This window comes from Cokeromyces recurvatus (assembly GCF_025118155.1).
Source record: "Cokeromyces recurvatus strain NRRL 2243 chromosome Unknown BX663scaffold_4, whole genome shotgun sequence".
In the NCBI taxonomy this organism is placed as follows: domain Eukaryota; kingdom Fungi; phylum Mucoromycota; class Mucoromycetes; order Mucorales; family Mucoraceae; genus Cokeromyces; species Cokeromyces recurvatus.
In genome coordinates this window covers 795,231-810,388 of record NW_026251390.1, presented here as the reverse complement: position 1 = coordinate 810,388, position 15,158 = coordinate 795,231, and the positions used below count along the sequence as shown (strand labels likewise).

The 15,158-nt window shown below is 31.1% G+C and overlaps 7 protein-coding genes across 7 annotated transcripts; 4 read left to right on the top strand and 3 right to left on the bottom strand.

Annotated features, from left to right (window-relative positions):
• Positions 1–297: 297 nt before the first annotated feature.
• On the top strand, positions 298–4,304 carry BX663DRAFT_498932 (uncharacterized protein). Its single transcript, XM_051526111.1, has 8 exons — positions 298–393; positions 452–593; positions 657–865; positions 926–1,250; positions 1,324–3,287; positions 3,351–3,582; positions 3,657–3,876; positions 3,944–4,304. Exons 1-8 carry the CDS (start codon positions 322–324, stop codon positions 4,212–4,214), a joined length of 3,435 nt encoding a protein of 1,144 aa, XP_051386113.1. The 5' UTR covers positions 298–321; the 3' UTR covers positions 4,215–4,304.
• Positions 4,305–4,312: 8 nt separating this feature from the next.
• BX663DRAFT_252963 (uncharacterized protein) lies at positions 4,313–5,066 on the top strand. Its single transcript, XM_051521880.1, has one exon. It carries the CDS (start codon positions 4,422–4,424, stop codon positions 4,941–4,943), a length of 522 nt encoding a protein of 173 aa, XP_051386112.1. The 5' UTR covers positions 4,313–4,421; the 3' UTR covers positions 4,944–5,066.
• Positions 5,067–5,269: 203 nt separating this feature from the next.
• BX663DRAFT_483761 (uncharacterized protein) lies at positions 5,270–7,520 on the bottom strand (the record flags this gene model as incomplete). The annotated part of the gene is made up of 6 exons (XM_051524513.1): positions 5,270–5,397; positions 5,486–6,510; positions 6,590–7,070; positions 7,139–7,227; positions 7,288–7,427; positions 7,503–7,520. 6 exons carry the CDS (start codon positions 7,518–7,520, stop codon positions 5,270–5,272), a joined length of 1,881 nt encoding a protein of 626 aa, XP_051386111.1.
• A 585-nt stretch (positions 7,521–8,105) lies between these two features.
• On the top strand, positions 8,106–10,738 carry BX663DRAFT_498923 (WD40-repeat-containing domain protein). The gene is made up of 10 exons (XM_051526110.1): positions 8,106–8,235; positions 8,343–8,536; positions 8,613–8,724; positions 8,788–8,974; positions 9,054–9,198; positions 9,257–9,356; positions 9,422–9,544; positions 9,598–10,007; positions 10,087–10,534; positions 10,601–10,738. The coding sequence occupies exons 1-10, from the start codon at positions 8,125–8,127 to the stop codon at positions 10,691–10,693; spliced, it is 1,923 nt and encodes a 640-aa protein (XP_051386110.1). The 5' UTR covers positions 8,106–8,124; the 3' UTR covers positions 10,694–10,738.
• A 92-nt stretch (positions 10,739–10,830) lies between these two features.
• BX663DRAFT_534992 (bifunctional 3-demethylubiquinone-9 3-methyltransferase/ 2-octaprenyl-6-hydroxy phenol methylase) lies at positions 10,831–11,834 on the top strand (the record flags this gene model as incomplete). Its single annotated transcript, XM_051530590.1, has 3 exons — positions 10,831–10,852; positions 10,907–11,154; positions 11,229–11,834. 3 exons carry the CDS (start codon positions 10,831–10,833, stop codon positions 11,793–11,795), a joined length of 837 nt encoding a protein of 278 aa, XP_051386109.1. The 3' UTR covers positions 11,796–11,834.
• BX663DRAFT_428557 (kinase-like domain-containing protein) lies at positions 11,830–13,471 on the bottom strand (the record flags this gene model as incomplete). The annotated part of the gene is made up of 9 exons (XM_051522691.1): positions 11,830–12,125; positions 12,202–12,314; positions 12,396–12,413; positions 12,477–12,534; positions 12,597–12,661; positions 12,724–12,793; positions 12,845–12,975; positions 13,136–13,319; positions 13,372–13,471. The coding sequence occupies 9 exons, from the start codon at positions 13,469–13,471 to the stop codon at positions 11,830–11,832; spliced, it is 1,035 nt and encodes a 344-aa protein (XP_051386108.1).
• A 795-nt stretch (positions 13,472–14,266) lies between these two features.
• Positions 14,267–14,440, bottom strand: BX663DRAFT_498912 (uncharacterized protein; the record flags this gene model as incomplete). Its single annotated transcript, XM_051526109.1, has 1 exon — positions 14,267–14,440. A coding segment is annotated over one exon (174 nt), but the record flags the coding sequence as incomplete, so codon positions are not given.
• Positions 14,441–15,158: the final 718 nt, after the last annotated feature.

Here is a 15,158-nt window from a genome sequence, read left to right as displayed (position 1 = left end):
TTTTTTATAAAATGTATATCTTTGTAAGTATTACGTTTAAATTCGTTAGTAAAACTCAGATTTGCCTAGGTCTGATTATCAGTAAAAGGAAAGGTCCTTTTGGATCAAGTATAAACATGAACAAAGCATTAGCTACTATCTGATCCGAATAAATCAATATGTTAAAACGTATTCAACTTCATTCCAATCATAAAAAAGCGGAACTTCAACTAATCGTGTGCATGTACAAACAGCTTCGACAATTGTAAAAACACGGAACTCGTCTTCTTTTTTATTTAATTTTTTTTTTATTCTTTATTTTTTTTTTTTCGCGTAAGAATAATGGATACGAATCAATTTGCTGTTTTAGAACAAGAACCAACACTTGATGAAGGGGAGGAAAAAATAATTGACGTAGGTTATACGCAACAAAAAGTGACATTTTGCAATTACTAAATCTTTAATTATTTAGTTTTTGAGTTTCAAGACACTTGCTCAAGGTGTCAAAGCCAAATTACCTGATTCAAAATTTAAAAATCTGGAAAATAGATCAAGTATGTCCATTTTCATTACTTCAAGTAAATATGGTTATTTTGTTGCAGGTTCTCCTACAGGTATACTATCATTATTTATATATTCTTTTTCTTTTCTTTTTTAACTAATGATATAATATTTAGGTTTTAGACTTGGTCAGACACAAAAACTTCGTTCAACTATTTACAATAGTAAACAACATACAGTTGCAAACTTCGAAGATATTATTTCCGTTGATATTAATAAAGGAGATATCAGTATTCTTAGTTTATCGCCTGACGAACTTCAACTCTTTGTAGCTGTCACTGGAGGTCTTCTTTTAACATACAACATTAAAGATATTATTAACAACGTAAACTTGTCATTTATATAAGTATGCATTCTGATAAATTAACTGCTTTGATATTGATAGAAACAAGATGCTAATCCAGTTCAAACTCAATCTTTTGACAATGATATTACTCAAATTTTACCTAATCCGGAGGTTTATCCTGATTTGATTGCTGTATGCACAAAAAACTCTGAATGTAAACTAATCAAGTTTATAAAAGGAGAAGTTATCACACATATTCCAAGTGCAATTACAGCATGCTGGTCCCCTAAAGGCAAACAAATTGTTTGCGGCACAAGAGAAGGTATCATCAACGTATATGATATTGAGGGTAATCAAAAGGATACAATCTTACCTCCTCCAAGCATGAAAAAAAACCCTGACGATATATTATCCAACAGATATGGTATGCAAACAAACGAGTATTATTTAATATAAACTAACGACTATCTTTATGTCTTTTTTTTTTAAAAAAAAAGTCAGTGGTCTACTTTGGATAGAAAATCATGTCTTTCTTGCTATTTACTCAGATACAGAGGATAATGATTTAAATTCGGCATTTATTATTGATAGAAAAAAAGAAGATTTGGATGAAAAATATCAACGAATGGGCACATTAAATAAAATCTATGACTTTGGAGATATTCCTAAAAGCCACTTTTATTTATCCATGGTACGCAATTTAGGACCTAATATTAAAACATTAGTTATAATTTCCAATGCAGCTTCGCTTGATTTAGCTTTGATAGGTCAAGAAAGAGATGGTCAGTGGTCTTCTTGGATATTGGAGAATATGCCATGTTTACCTATAGGCGAAGAAGATGGAGAAGATACTTTTCCTTTTGGCATGACCATTGATTACTCTGCATCAGAACCTTTACCCCCTTACAAGGCAGATGAGAATGATAAACCTGTCCCCGCTGTACCTAATCTTTACTATTTAACATCTGAAGGTATTATTTGCGCTTATCATATCTATAATGATGACTTGGCAAAGTCTGGAGAACGTTATCCAGGCATGGTTCAAGCGGTGACAGACCTTAATGAAATCCCTGAACCTACTTTAAAAAACTCTACTGCTATAACTACAGCTTCTGGATCAAAAGTGTCATCTCCCTCCTCAAGTACTACAAGTGATAGTCATTTTAGCATGACCAGCTTTGTCTCTCCATCTAACGTCAAAACACCCGCTTTTAGTACTTTACAAACCAATATGATGTCAAGCCCTAAGCCAATGAATCTAGCAATAGGAGGCTCTGAAAAGCCTACATTTGGTAGCACTTCCCTTACATTTGGGCAATCAGCCTTTGCTGGAGCAATGCCCAAACAACAAACTATGTCCTTTGCAGAACTTGCTCGTTCATCTTCTACAGAGCTACCCAAGAATGGGGCTTCCTTGTCATCTTCTGCGTTTGGTAAACCTTCCTCTACACCAGCTTTTGGTTCAACATCATTTTTTGGTGCTACTACATCATCACCTACCTTTGGAAAGTCCTCTTTTGGTACTCCAATGACTGCCTCTACAAGTACGCCTTCAACACCATCATTTGGTGGCTTTAAGAATGTAGCTTACAACCCTAAAATGCCCTTTGGAAGTACATCATTCGGAGGTACCTCATCACCTTCAAATGATGTTTTTACAACAAAGGACACAAGTAAAGACGTAGAAAATTCGAAGGAAGCCACTATTCCTCAAAATGAGACTACAGCTATACCAACAACAAAGCAATCACAACAATCCAGTGAAATAAAGTCCTTCAAGCAAGAAGAGAGGGTAGATGATGATTTTGATGAAAAAGAGTTGGACCTTAAATTATCATTAAACAAGCCATTTGAGGATCATAGCACGAGTAGTGATACTTCCAAAACAAACAGTACTAACAGTAGTCTTCATGACGATGCAACTACATCAAGTTATGTTCATATTGAAAAAGAAGAACAAACGACTACATCATCTGAAGATGATGAAAACAGTGAGATATATACGGAGTCTGCAGAAGAGGAAGATACCCAAGATGAAGCTAAGTCTGATAAGGATGAAGAAAAATGTATTAAAGAAGAGAGACAACTTGCAGAGGAAAATCGTATTGTAGAAGAAAAGCGCATAGAAGAAGAAAAGCGCATCGAAGAAGAGAAGCGCATTGAAGAAGAAAAGCGCATTGAAGAAGAAAAGCGTATTGCAGAAGAAAAGCGTATTGAGGAAGAGAGACGACTTGCAGAGGAAAAGCGTATCGAAGAAGAAAAGCGTATTGCAGAGGAAGAACGACTTAAAGCAGAAAAACTCGAAGCAGAAAGACTTGCAGCTATGAGACCTGATTTAATTATCGCTCTGAGTAACAGACAGGATAGAGAGCAAATACATTATAATAGAGATCCTGAACTCACAGGCATGGCTAAAGAAATAGAGGAATATTATCTTGGCACACGTGAAGATGTTGAATCGGTAGGATATATAAGTACTTTTTTTCCTTTTCTTTCTAATAACTAATATATTTTTGAATAACAGACATGTAACTTATTAATTGATATCAGAGATGAAATTAAACTTCAATCAAGGACTTCATATGCTCTAAAAGATACGTCTTACTTTGATAACACAGAGTTTATCTGGAAATTATCTGATGCTAAAGATATATCAACTATGACAAATTCATTAAATGAAGAAGCGGAAAAATTATATGTTACTTTACCACTTATTAAAGAATCAACTGAAAATCTATGCAATACTCTTGATAAATGTAATATAGTAATTATATTAAAAAGCACAAGTAGCACTAAATGATCCCTCTTTTCCTTTTTACTTTAAATATAGACTCTTCGAAAAAAGACATAATTGGGTCCTATCTTGAGATTAATAATTTTGAAGAGCCTCTTAAGGATGTACATTTAGAAGATGAACTTATATTCCAAGGCGAAGAGCTAATGGATAGGACAGCCGATACAGAAGAAATGCTTAAAAATTTGGAATCACAATTTAATAATTTAGAATCACAACTTAAAAAGCCCGCAAGCCACAACAAATACAATAGAGGGTATACTTATGCCTTTATCTTTCTCTTCATATACATGTATATTAACACATGCATTTTTATTCTATAGTGAATTTACTATGTATTCATTACGTCGTACGATCCGTGATATTGACCGCTCAATTAAGAAAGAACAGGACAGCTTGACAAAGATAGAAGAAAAGGAGTTAGAGCTTCAATCATCAAAAGAAGACAACAAAGAAGAAGAGTTGCTTACTTTTCTTCATAAGAAATCAAATTCGAAATTATCTCCTGAATATGCTTTACGTGTTTTGAACAAAAACAAATTTTTAAATCAGGTATTTGAAGGAACAACGAAGAGAGGTCTATTAAATGTGTGACGGCTTCCCCAAATAATGGATTAGCCCAACTAATGGACATATTGTCAAAATAATAAAAAATAAAAAAAGAGTCCAAAATAAACAATGATGTACATTTCTTTTACAGTAATAAATCTAAAAAGCAATGTCTGCACTTAATGCCATCTTTACTGCTGTAGGTTTTTGATTGTATGTATATAGAGCATTAAAGTTAATGTATTTATATATATGTATATATTTTTCTTTAACAATACACAGCATGGCTTCATTCAAGCCGTAATTGCAATTCAACTTTTACTTCTTCCATTTACTGCCAACTTTTTTATTGCCCAAAACTTTGATGCAACTCATATTTTACTACTTCGATTTTATGGTGCTTCTGTTGCTTCCATTGCCATCATTAGCTTATTATGTCGTAATATGCCAAATATGTTACCTTGTAAACGCGGTGCAGGTAAAAGAAACAACACTATATTAGTATATATTATATACATATACATATACATAAATATATGGGAAATAATAATAATGTTTATATGTATAGCTTGTGGATTCTTATTCTATCACATGATTATGAGTTTAGTTATATTTCAATTACGTAATGAGGGCCCTCTTACAGTTCAAACAAGTTGGGCTTTATCAGCTTTTCATGGTATTCAAGCTTTTGTTTTATATGCCTGGTACACAGCTACTGCAAGCCAAGTAAAGGCATTTTTGAAGCAAGGACAGCAACAAGCAAAGAAAGATTAAATTATGTTGTAATACGAAAATCGAGTCATTTATTATAAATTTGTTTATTAGATGTAATATGTATATTATTTACTTCCATTATTCATGGTATTATTAAGATGAAATATTACATATAACTTAATGAGGGAGGAAGGGGAGTAAGATTTTTTTTTTTGGTGTACTATTATTACATTATTAGAGACATCATAATGCATAACTAGGAAATCAATAAATATATATCGTTTTAAGGCATAACTTACAATTGAATACGTATAATAAATGAAGCTAGAAAAAAAGAAAAAAAAAAAGCTCCATTTTCAATAATTTTCTCCTCTCAGTAAACTATATTATCTTATCGTTCTTTTCCTAATAATTACTGGACGAATAGCGATATCTGGGTCTAATTCATTTGTATCTTGAACTCTTACTGCTGGTATAGGAGTGTGTTGGTGTTGATTTGCTCTATGATCATGCACTAATAAAAGTGAAAAAAAAAAAAAATAAGTTTACAAATAATATAAAAAATGTAAAAAAAAAAAAAAAAAAAAAAAAACAGTTGTCACCTCGGTCATTATGGTTCGCAGTTAATCGAATAACATCAGTTATATTTGCTGATTGAAGTGGACGTACTTTTTTAAATCTTTTATAGTTAATGCCTGTACTCTGTTCTAACTGTAGCTGTCGTTGTGGTGGCCTCGATTTAACAACTAATGATGCAAATACAACTTTAGTAAATTTCCCTTGGTTATTGTCTGTGCTTAATTCATTATTTAGGGTATCGTTTTGAATTATAGGTTCTGTATATGTTTCATGAACTTCTTCTTTCTTTAAATAACTAACTTCTTGTTCTTGATGTTGCAATTCAACTTCTAACCTTTGTCGCTTCACTTGCTCATTTTCTCGTTCTCGTTCTCTTTCTTGAACTTGACGCTCACGTTTACGTCTTTGTTCTGCTTTTGCCATTTCTTCTTCTTCTTGTTGTTGTTGGCGCATCATGTCCTCTTGTCGTTTCATTTTCTCTTCTTGTTGACGGAGTTGTTGTCTTTCCTCTTCTTCTTCCCGTCTTTGATTTTCTGTATCTTTTTGAATTTTCTTTTTGGATGGATTATTTAGAATAGGTAGCATTTCATTAAAGAAGTCACTCATGTCATTCATATTAGAGGGAAGCTCGATGTCATCCAATGTATTAGGTCCAACATCATCATGAATACTATAATTGAGTGTTGGATCTTCTTCTTCTATAAAAGATTTGAGTGTTAAGGAGTGCTTTTCGTCTATTGTCAAATGATTATCATGATAAAGGGACAACTCGAGTGGAATAGGTTCCTCTTTGATTTTAATGTCAAGATCATTATCATTTATCGGTAAAGTATCTGCTAAAGAGTTTGATACCATAGCTTCAACCTTAACTGGACGAAGAGAACTTGTTGGCATGGTTGGATACATTGTGGGCAATGATTCATAAATTGGATCATCGGGCGATATATGATCTTTCAAGTTGGCACTGGGGTTACACATGAAGTTAGTTGAACAATAAATGATACTAAAAAATATTTCAAAATCAATAATACATCTTGTTGCATCTTGTCTATAAATATATATATTTATATATAAGAGGCAGTAAGTTATTTTGTATTATGTAAAACGCTTTCTTTTTCTTTTTTTACTCTAGACAAAATCTCTCTTCTACCGGCACCCATGCTTCTGTTTCATAAGGAACTTGAACAAATAAAATCCCAGGATGAATTGTTGATTCTAGTGCTTCTTCAAACGTATGAAGACTTGCTTTACCACCAGCACGTTCAATAAAATATTTTTTGTCCTTAAATTGGTTCTCATCAAAGAACCAAAAGTGCAAATTTCGAAATAAGGTTTTTCTTCTTTTATCAGGACCGAAAACAGCAGATCTTTGAAGAGGACCATATCTTTCTACAATAATAGGTTGGCTATTATTGAATGCATGCAAATCAAATCCTTTATCATGTGTATGTGTCATATTGTCAATCCACTCTTCTGTTATAAAAGGTATTTGCATAACGAGTGCAGCTAGTAAATATTTTGATACTTCAATAGATGCCATTTGATTAGATTGAGATAAATAAAAATGGGTTGTTTCCTTTTCTTTAACTTGCTTCACAACATGAAAACCTTTTAAAAGAAAGAAAATTTCTCCTTTAGATAAAAGTTATAAAAGATATTCCATTATAAATATATACCATATTTTTGCCCTTTCTTGATGAGTTGTTCATAACTTGATTCGTTATCCGATTTAGAGTGATATATATTCAATTCTTCCCATTGTAAACTATCAAAAAGAAGTTTATATCATGAAATAAAAAAAAATCTATTTTCAATGTAATGCTACCGAAATTGATCATTGCTGTGAGCATTGTGAATTAAATGTTGATCAAGTAAATATTTTTCTGTTGTTACTAATTCATCATCCACTGTCATATCTGTAAGAGTCGTAGTTAAGCGAATCGTAGGCTGGAATCGAACATTTTTCTATAATAATACTGTAAGAAAGAAAAGAAAAACATGTACGAAATAATAACCCAGAATTATATTGTAAATCATTACCACTTGCTCTTCTGACATTGGACCCACATGGAGGGTAAATTTATTGACTTTTTTTCTTTTATTGTTAGAAGCTAATATATTCATTACTCTTTACATGTATATATTTACCTCCATTATTAATAGTATAGGTTTTATTTGGACATAATCTTAAATAAGCTGAGCCACGATAATTATTTTCCCTGTTAATAATGTACAAAAACCACATATTTTAAAGAATAAAAATAAAGAACAGTTGTTGACTCTCTCCCCTTTTTATTTTGACAGTCAATGTATTTTTTTTTTTTTTTACACGTTTAAACGCGCAATTTTAAATTTAACATTTTAATGCATTTTAATGATACGCGCACATTGAATCCCTCTATTCTCAACAAATTATTTAGTCGGACAAGTAATATATTGCTCAGTGTGAAAGTACATTACCACCATCATATTGTTATTTAGAAATAAAAACTCCCAAATCCAACCGTCTTGTTTAAGATAATTAATTTACTTTTTTTTTTTTTTTTTTTTTTTTTTTGAATGTCAGCAATTACATATGTTACATCAAAATAGAGAAGGGGGATATAGGTACCAATTTATTTCCTTTTTTTTTTTTTCTTTCTTCTCCTCTTGACTTGGTTTTATGGATCGCCGAAAAGAAGAATTAGAAAAAAAGAGACAAAAATTAGCTGAGCTTCGACGTGCTCGAGAAGAAAGAAGAGCTTTACTTGAAAGTCAATCTACTCAGTCAACAGTAATATATATATAAAATAAGAAAACAATGCGTACTTTTTTTTTTTTTTTTTTTTTTTTTAAAAAAAAGAATGGAATCGTTAATCTGATGATGCACATATTTTATAGACTACAACTAGTTCAACTATTGGAAGAGATAGAAAAGCCATTGATGATCTTGTTGCACTTGTGTTAGGTGAACGACCTTCTACACCTGCTGCTAATGGTGGAAGTGATCGAGGTTCAGATGTAGGATCTGACTTTTCTAATTCACGTCCAACTTCTGTTAATTATGGATATTCTACTCCAGGAACACCTGTTCAGTAAGTGATATAGAACATTAGAATAAAATAAAGGAGGAGGTATTGACAAAGATAAAATAAAATTATTATTATATAGAACAGAAGGAGGAAGACTTTCGATGCTTTCTGTTTCTTCTTCTCAACCTACACCTCATTATGTTGCAGAACTAACGGAAACGCAAGCATTTATTGCTGATATTCCTCCTCTTGTAAAGAATAACACCTTATATGCAATTAAATGTATTATCTTCTCATTAATTTTATTTATTTAGGAACACGTTGTTTACAGTAAAGAGATTCAGACAACAGACGGATCATTGGAAGCGCCTAAAATATCCGAAGAAGAGATTAGAAAGCAAATAATGGAGGAATTTGAAGCCAGAGAGAAACAAAAGATAGCTCAACTAGAAGAGGAAATTAGAAAAGCTGAACAGGAAAAAAAACAAGAAGAAATTAAAGGTAATGAATAAATATATTTCAAGTACTTGAGGAAAAAAAAAAAAAAAAAAAGAAAAAACTAACTTTACCACTATTATAGACTTGACTGAAGAAGAAGCAAAAAAGATACAAAAGTCGCAAGAATTTGCTGAATTTATTGATATTTCTACTAAATTGGTCGAAAGAGCATTAAATGAGAAATATGATTTTATGAAAGATTATACCCTTGGCATTGATACGGAAAAGTAAAAGAAAAAAAAAAAGACGTGTATTGTAGAGTACTAAATTTAACTTTATATTAAGCGATGAAAACTCTGGTAAACACGTCAAGTTTATTTGTAAATTTTGGGATGAAAAATGGTGTAAGAATAGATCTGTTACAGATGTGAATTGGTCACTTAAAGTAAGTATAATAGACATACATACATACACACATATATATTCACATATATTCATATTTTTATCTAGTACCCAGAATTAGTCGCTGCTTCCTATAATAAAAATCCTCTTGCACCTAATGAACCTGATGGTATTGTCTTGGTTTGGAATGAGCATTTATTAGATCGACCTGAATTTATATTCCATTCACAGGTAAGATGAAGTTAGAAATAGTAATGTTGATATTTATCTAACTTCATTTGTAGTCTGATGTACTTAGTGTTATGTTTAGTAAATTTCATCCTAATTATATCATTGGTGGCACTTATTCAGGTCAAATTGTTTTATGGGATACAAGGGCAAAGTCATTACCTGTTTTAAAGACGCCATTATCTGCTGGAGGACATACTCATCCTGTTTATTCACTTGAGATGGTTGGTACGCAAAATGCTCATAATTTGATATCAGCCAGTACAGACGGATTTGTATGTTCATGGCAATTAGATATGTTAGCACAACCACAAGATTATTTAGAATTACTTCATCCTGCTCATAATAAAACGGATGAAGTCTCTGTAACGTGTATCGGATTTCCTGATAATGAAACGACTGCATTTTGGGTAGGTACAGAAGAAGGTAATATTTATCAAGCAAATAGATATGATAGAGCAGGAAGGTAACGTCCAAAGAAACAAAAAAAAAAAAAAGAGTGAAGTTAGTGCGTACATAATTGCTTATTTCCTATCATGAATTAGTAAAGCGGGTATCAATCAATATGATACTTATCGTGGCCATCATGGTATGGTAACTGGATTAAATTTCCATCCTTTACATGGACCTGTCGATTTCTCTGATCTTTACCTTACTTCTTCTGTTGATTGGACTGTTAAATTATGGAGAGCAAAGTCTATTTCAAAGACTTCAAGTCAACCTACAGTAATGACACCTCTTTATTCATTTGAACATGCTGATGATTATATTTATGATGTTAAATGGTCCCCTACTCATCCTGCTTTGTTTAGCACAGTAGATGGTACAGGTCAATTTGATTTATGGAACTTGAATGCCGATACAGAAGAACCCTTTGTAAGTACACAAGTTGGATCAGGCAAAGCACTAAATAAACTTGCTTGGGATAAGGAAGGCAAAAAGATAGCTATTGGTTCTAGTGATGGACATGTTTATATTTATGACATTGGAGAGGTAAAAAAAAAAAAAAAATTGTAAATATTGAATTTAAAACTAATTTTCCCTTCCTTTTAACAATAGATGGCTAGTCCTAAGCCTGAAGATTGGAGTTTATTACAAAAAAATATATCTGAAATGATTTCAAACCAAGAGAATTCTTCATCAACGAAATAATTACATAATAAATTCTGAGCTTATTTTTGAATACGGAAAAAAAAAAAAAATAATAAAAAAAAAAAAGCTGAGGATTTCAATGCAGCTCTTTGTTTATTATAATTTATTTATTTTATTTTATTTTTTTCGAGTAATAAATGTTGAAATGTACTTTGAATAGTATACGTACTTCATATACACGTATACAACCTATCTATCGTTTATACACCACAGCTTCAGTTAATAATAAGCCTAGTTTTTCAACAGTGAACAAAGCTGAAGTACAAAAATTTAGTGACAAAGCATCAGAATGGTGGGATCCTTCAGGTGAATTCTCCATGTTACAATTATTGAATCCACCTCGCGTGTCTTATGTACGTGATCAGCTTTTTGGAGTAGATAGTGAAGCAACAAAGAGCGGAATTCCATTTAAAGGGATTCGAATGCTAGATATTGGATGCGGGGGAGGTTTATTATCCGAGGTAAACAGATATTTATTTACGATGATAATATATGTTTACATGTATATCTATCTATCTATCTATCTATCAAAAAGTCGCTTGTAAGACTAGGTGGAAATGTTGTAGGTGTAGATGCTTCTTATGATAATATTCAAATGGCCAAGTTACACGCTCGTAAAGATCCTGTTTTATGGCGTGGACCTGGGAAGATTGAATATAGAAATTCAACAGCTGAGGAGATGTTGATGAGTGGAGAATTATTTGATGTAGTATTAGCTATGGAGATTATTGAACATGTAGATCAACCTTTAGAATTTTTAAGAACGTGTGCGCAACTAACAAGACCAGGAGGAGACCTCTTTTTGAGTACCATGTCACGTACCCCTGCAGCTTATGTCTTGACTGTTTTATTAGCAGAGAAGGTGCTTGGTATGGTCCATGACGGTACTCATGATTGGTATAAATATATTAAGAGTCAAGAATTAAAAGATGCTATTGAATCATTTGGAGATGATTGGGAAGTTAAAGATATTCGTGGCATCTTATGGAATCCTCTAAGTCGTGAATGGAAAGTAGCTGAACGTAATGGAATAGTGGGTATTGGAGGATATGAATCCTTAGAAGTGAATTATATTATGAGGGCTTCTAAAAGATTAAAATAAAAAATAAAAAAACAAGAATTATATCTTTATTTATTTATTGAGCAGGTATAGCAATAATAGGGGTTGAATCTTTCTCTTGATTATTTTCTTCATTTTTCGATAATACTACAGAATTTAAATCACCTGTATTTGTCCTTATTTTATTTATTGCAAGGACGGCACCGATAGCGCTCTTTAATGCTTTACGTGGATTGAAATTTTCACGTACAGTACTAAGAATATCAATTTCATTTATATCATTACTTGTCATCCATTTATGGTTTAAAGCTTCTGTTGCAGTCAATCTCTTTTTATCATCTAATACTAAAAGAGCTCTAATAAAATTCTTTGCTAAATAATTTAAAGGTCATATCTATTAATACATCGTGTCTATTATGCAGATATATATATATATAATCATCACTACCATCAATAGAGATATTTCTCCAATATCTTTCATGAAAATCATATCTAGCATGAGTAATTTCATCGATTAATTCAACCTGATCTTCTGCTTGGAATGGCTGATATCCACAAAGACTATTTTTAAATACACATGTAAATAACTATTTAATATAAACATACACACATAGACATGATTGAAATAGATGACTACTTTACAGTGTATATGTAATTACTCTAAATAAATAAATAAATAAAAGTTAATTCTTTTATTTATTCCTTTCTATCTTTATTAGTTACCCAACAGCCCACATATCAATAGCAGAGCCATAACCTTTTTGTAATAAAACTTCAGGTGCTATGATAGATAAAAAAAAAAATTAGTAAACACGATTAAGGTAACCATAACAATAAATTTACCAACATAACCAGGTGAACCACATACTGTTTCTAGTGCAGTTGTTTGAGAATTAAACTTTGCAATCCTATAGACTCAACTCCTTTGAGTATTTTATAAAAAATGAACCATAAAAATTAATTTTATTACCCAAAATCGCAAATAACTAAATCAGCATTTGATTCAGGTGTTTTAAATAACAAATTCTCTGGTTTCATATCTAAAATTTTTTTTAGGTGATATTTTTTTTTTCTTCTTTTCTTTTCTTTACCTCTGTGAACAATATTGTTTTTATGTAAATATTCTAATCCAGTTAAGACGGATTTAATAACTAAAACTGCATCCTTTTCCGTGAATTTTCCTCTTTCAAATAGTCTTTCAAATAATTCACCACCTGTAGCACTTTTTTTGATAGAAAACAGATTTAATAATTATTACCAAAAAAAAAAAAGTTTAAGCCTAAGCTTACTTACAGTTCAAATACAAGATAAAATTTATCTCTTAAATCAAGTTAGAATAGTTTTATTATAATCGTCTTTCTTCTTCTTTTTTTTTATTATACCTTGACTCAAAATAATCATAAAATCCAATCACATTTGGATGATGTAAAGCTTGAAGTACGGCTACTTCATCTTTTACCATATCAAAATGATTCTTTACATTCTTTTTTGGTATAACTTTAATAGCCACTTCTTTACCATCATTTATTCTTATTGCTTTCTTTACTGAACCAAATGATCCACTACCTTTATAACACAAGTTAATATGATTTTATTTACATATGAATATTTAATTTACCTAAAATTTCTGAGAATTTATAATTCTTTTTCCTATCATATGAATCTGGTTGCTGTATTCCCCCATGAACAATTGTATCAAGTGTTTTAAATAATCCCATTTTTAATATGAAAAAAAAAGGAGAAGAAAAAGTAAATTTAAAGTGAGCGATCTTTTGTTTACTTGTTAAAAAGAAAAAAAAAAAAAGTAAGACCAATTAAAATTAAACTATATTAAACCTTTTTTTTTTCTTTTTTTCCTTTCTTTTTTTTTCCCCTTCTTTTTTTCCCTTTCTTTATTTTATTTTATTTTATTTATTAAAGACAAGTGAAGAAGCTTTAATTCTTCTAATACTATGATTGAAATAGTAGAAATGAGTTTATTTGTAAGTGGGGCTGAGGTGGGCATAAAAGGTAGACGTGTACCTTGACAAAACACTATTTATAGACAAAGACACACACTTTTCTTTTAAGTAATTTTACAGCAGAAGTGGAAGTAATAGTAATAATAGTGTCATATATAAATCTATATCCCGCCTCCCCCTTTTTTCGAAGGGAATAAATGATTATAAATAGTTACGCGTAGGATACGATACATTCTATATGTTTTTTTTTTATTAAATAATAATATATTCCAATATGAGTCGACTTCAATCATGTGTACAAATTATACCACATATGATTAAACAATTTTTTTTCTTTTATTATTTTTATAAATTAAAATTTAAAAAGCGACCTATGGGCACATAATATCTTTATTATATTGGATTGCCCAGGTCAGTTCAAATTATGTAAAAAAAAAGTATCTAAAAACCCTCTTATGGGACAAGGGGTAAACAGGTAAAGGAAAGGAAGAAGGGAAGGTGAGAAAGAAAGGGGGAATGTTGCTAACAAATTTAAAGAGACAACCAGTTGAGTCATTTTCTGCCTGGATCAAGAAGTGGAGGGGGTAGTTTATCGTGCATTAAGTAATCTATTTCCTGTAGAATGGTACACATAACTGGCCAGCGATAGAACCAAGCAGAAACATCCTGAGAATTTCGGTGCTTATGCTGAGGGAGATGATTTAAATTATACCATATATAGTATTTCTACTTCAAATTCAGACGATGTTAGTTTTTTTTTTTTTGGACGAGTCAAAATTTAAATTCAGACAATTTGCTTACCTTTTTTGGATAAAGTAAATACAAAATTTAAACAGAAAGTTTTATGCTTAGACTTGTAAAAAAAAAAATGGTTTTCAGAATTTTTCTATTTTTTTAGGACATAATCAACTTCTATTTCAGACAGATCAAAACTTCTTTTGCCCACGTAACTATTAGTCTGCTTGACTTAATCTTTACAGTCTTCCAGAGTATTATCTGCAATCCAGCTATCAAATAATAGACTTGTGAAGGGTCATACATAGTTAATATATATTGATTTCTAGACTAGGAAATGGTGCAATCTGGAGTTTCTGTGTCTAAATGTAATACACATAATGAGGTTCCTCTCAAAGCTTTTAGATTAGTATGGATCATCACAGAAATCTAATTAATTGTATAATATGGCTTTGCCACTTAGTTTTAATATTAATCGTACAACATATGTGACTTTACTTGCTTAAATTGTTAAAAAAATTATTGACAAGTACACTTCTTTTTCTCTTTCTTTACATTCAAATATGACTATGCATAAAACAGCTATTTTTTTTAAAAAAAAAGCAAGACGTTTTTGAAATACGAAAGAGTCAAGAGGCTACTGGTATTGATGTTTTTATACTGAAAAAAAAAAGAGCTGCAAGGCACTCATCATTTATATTAATATGAT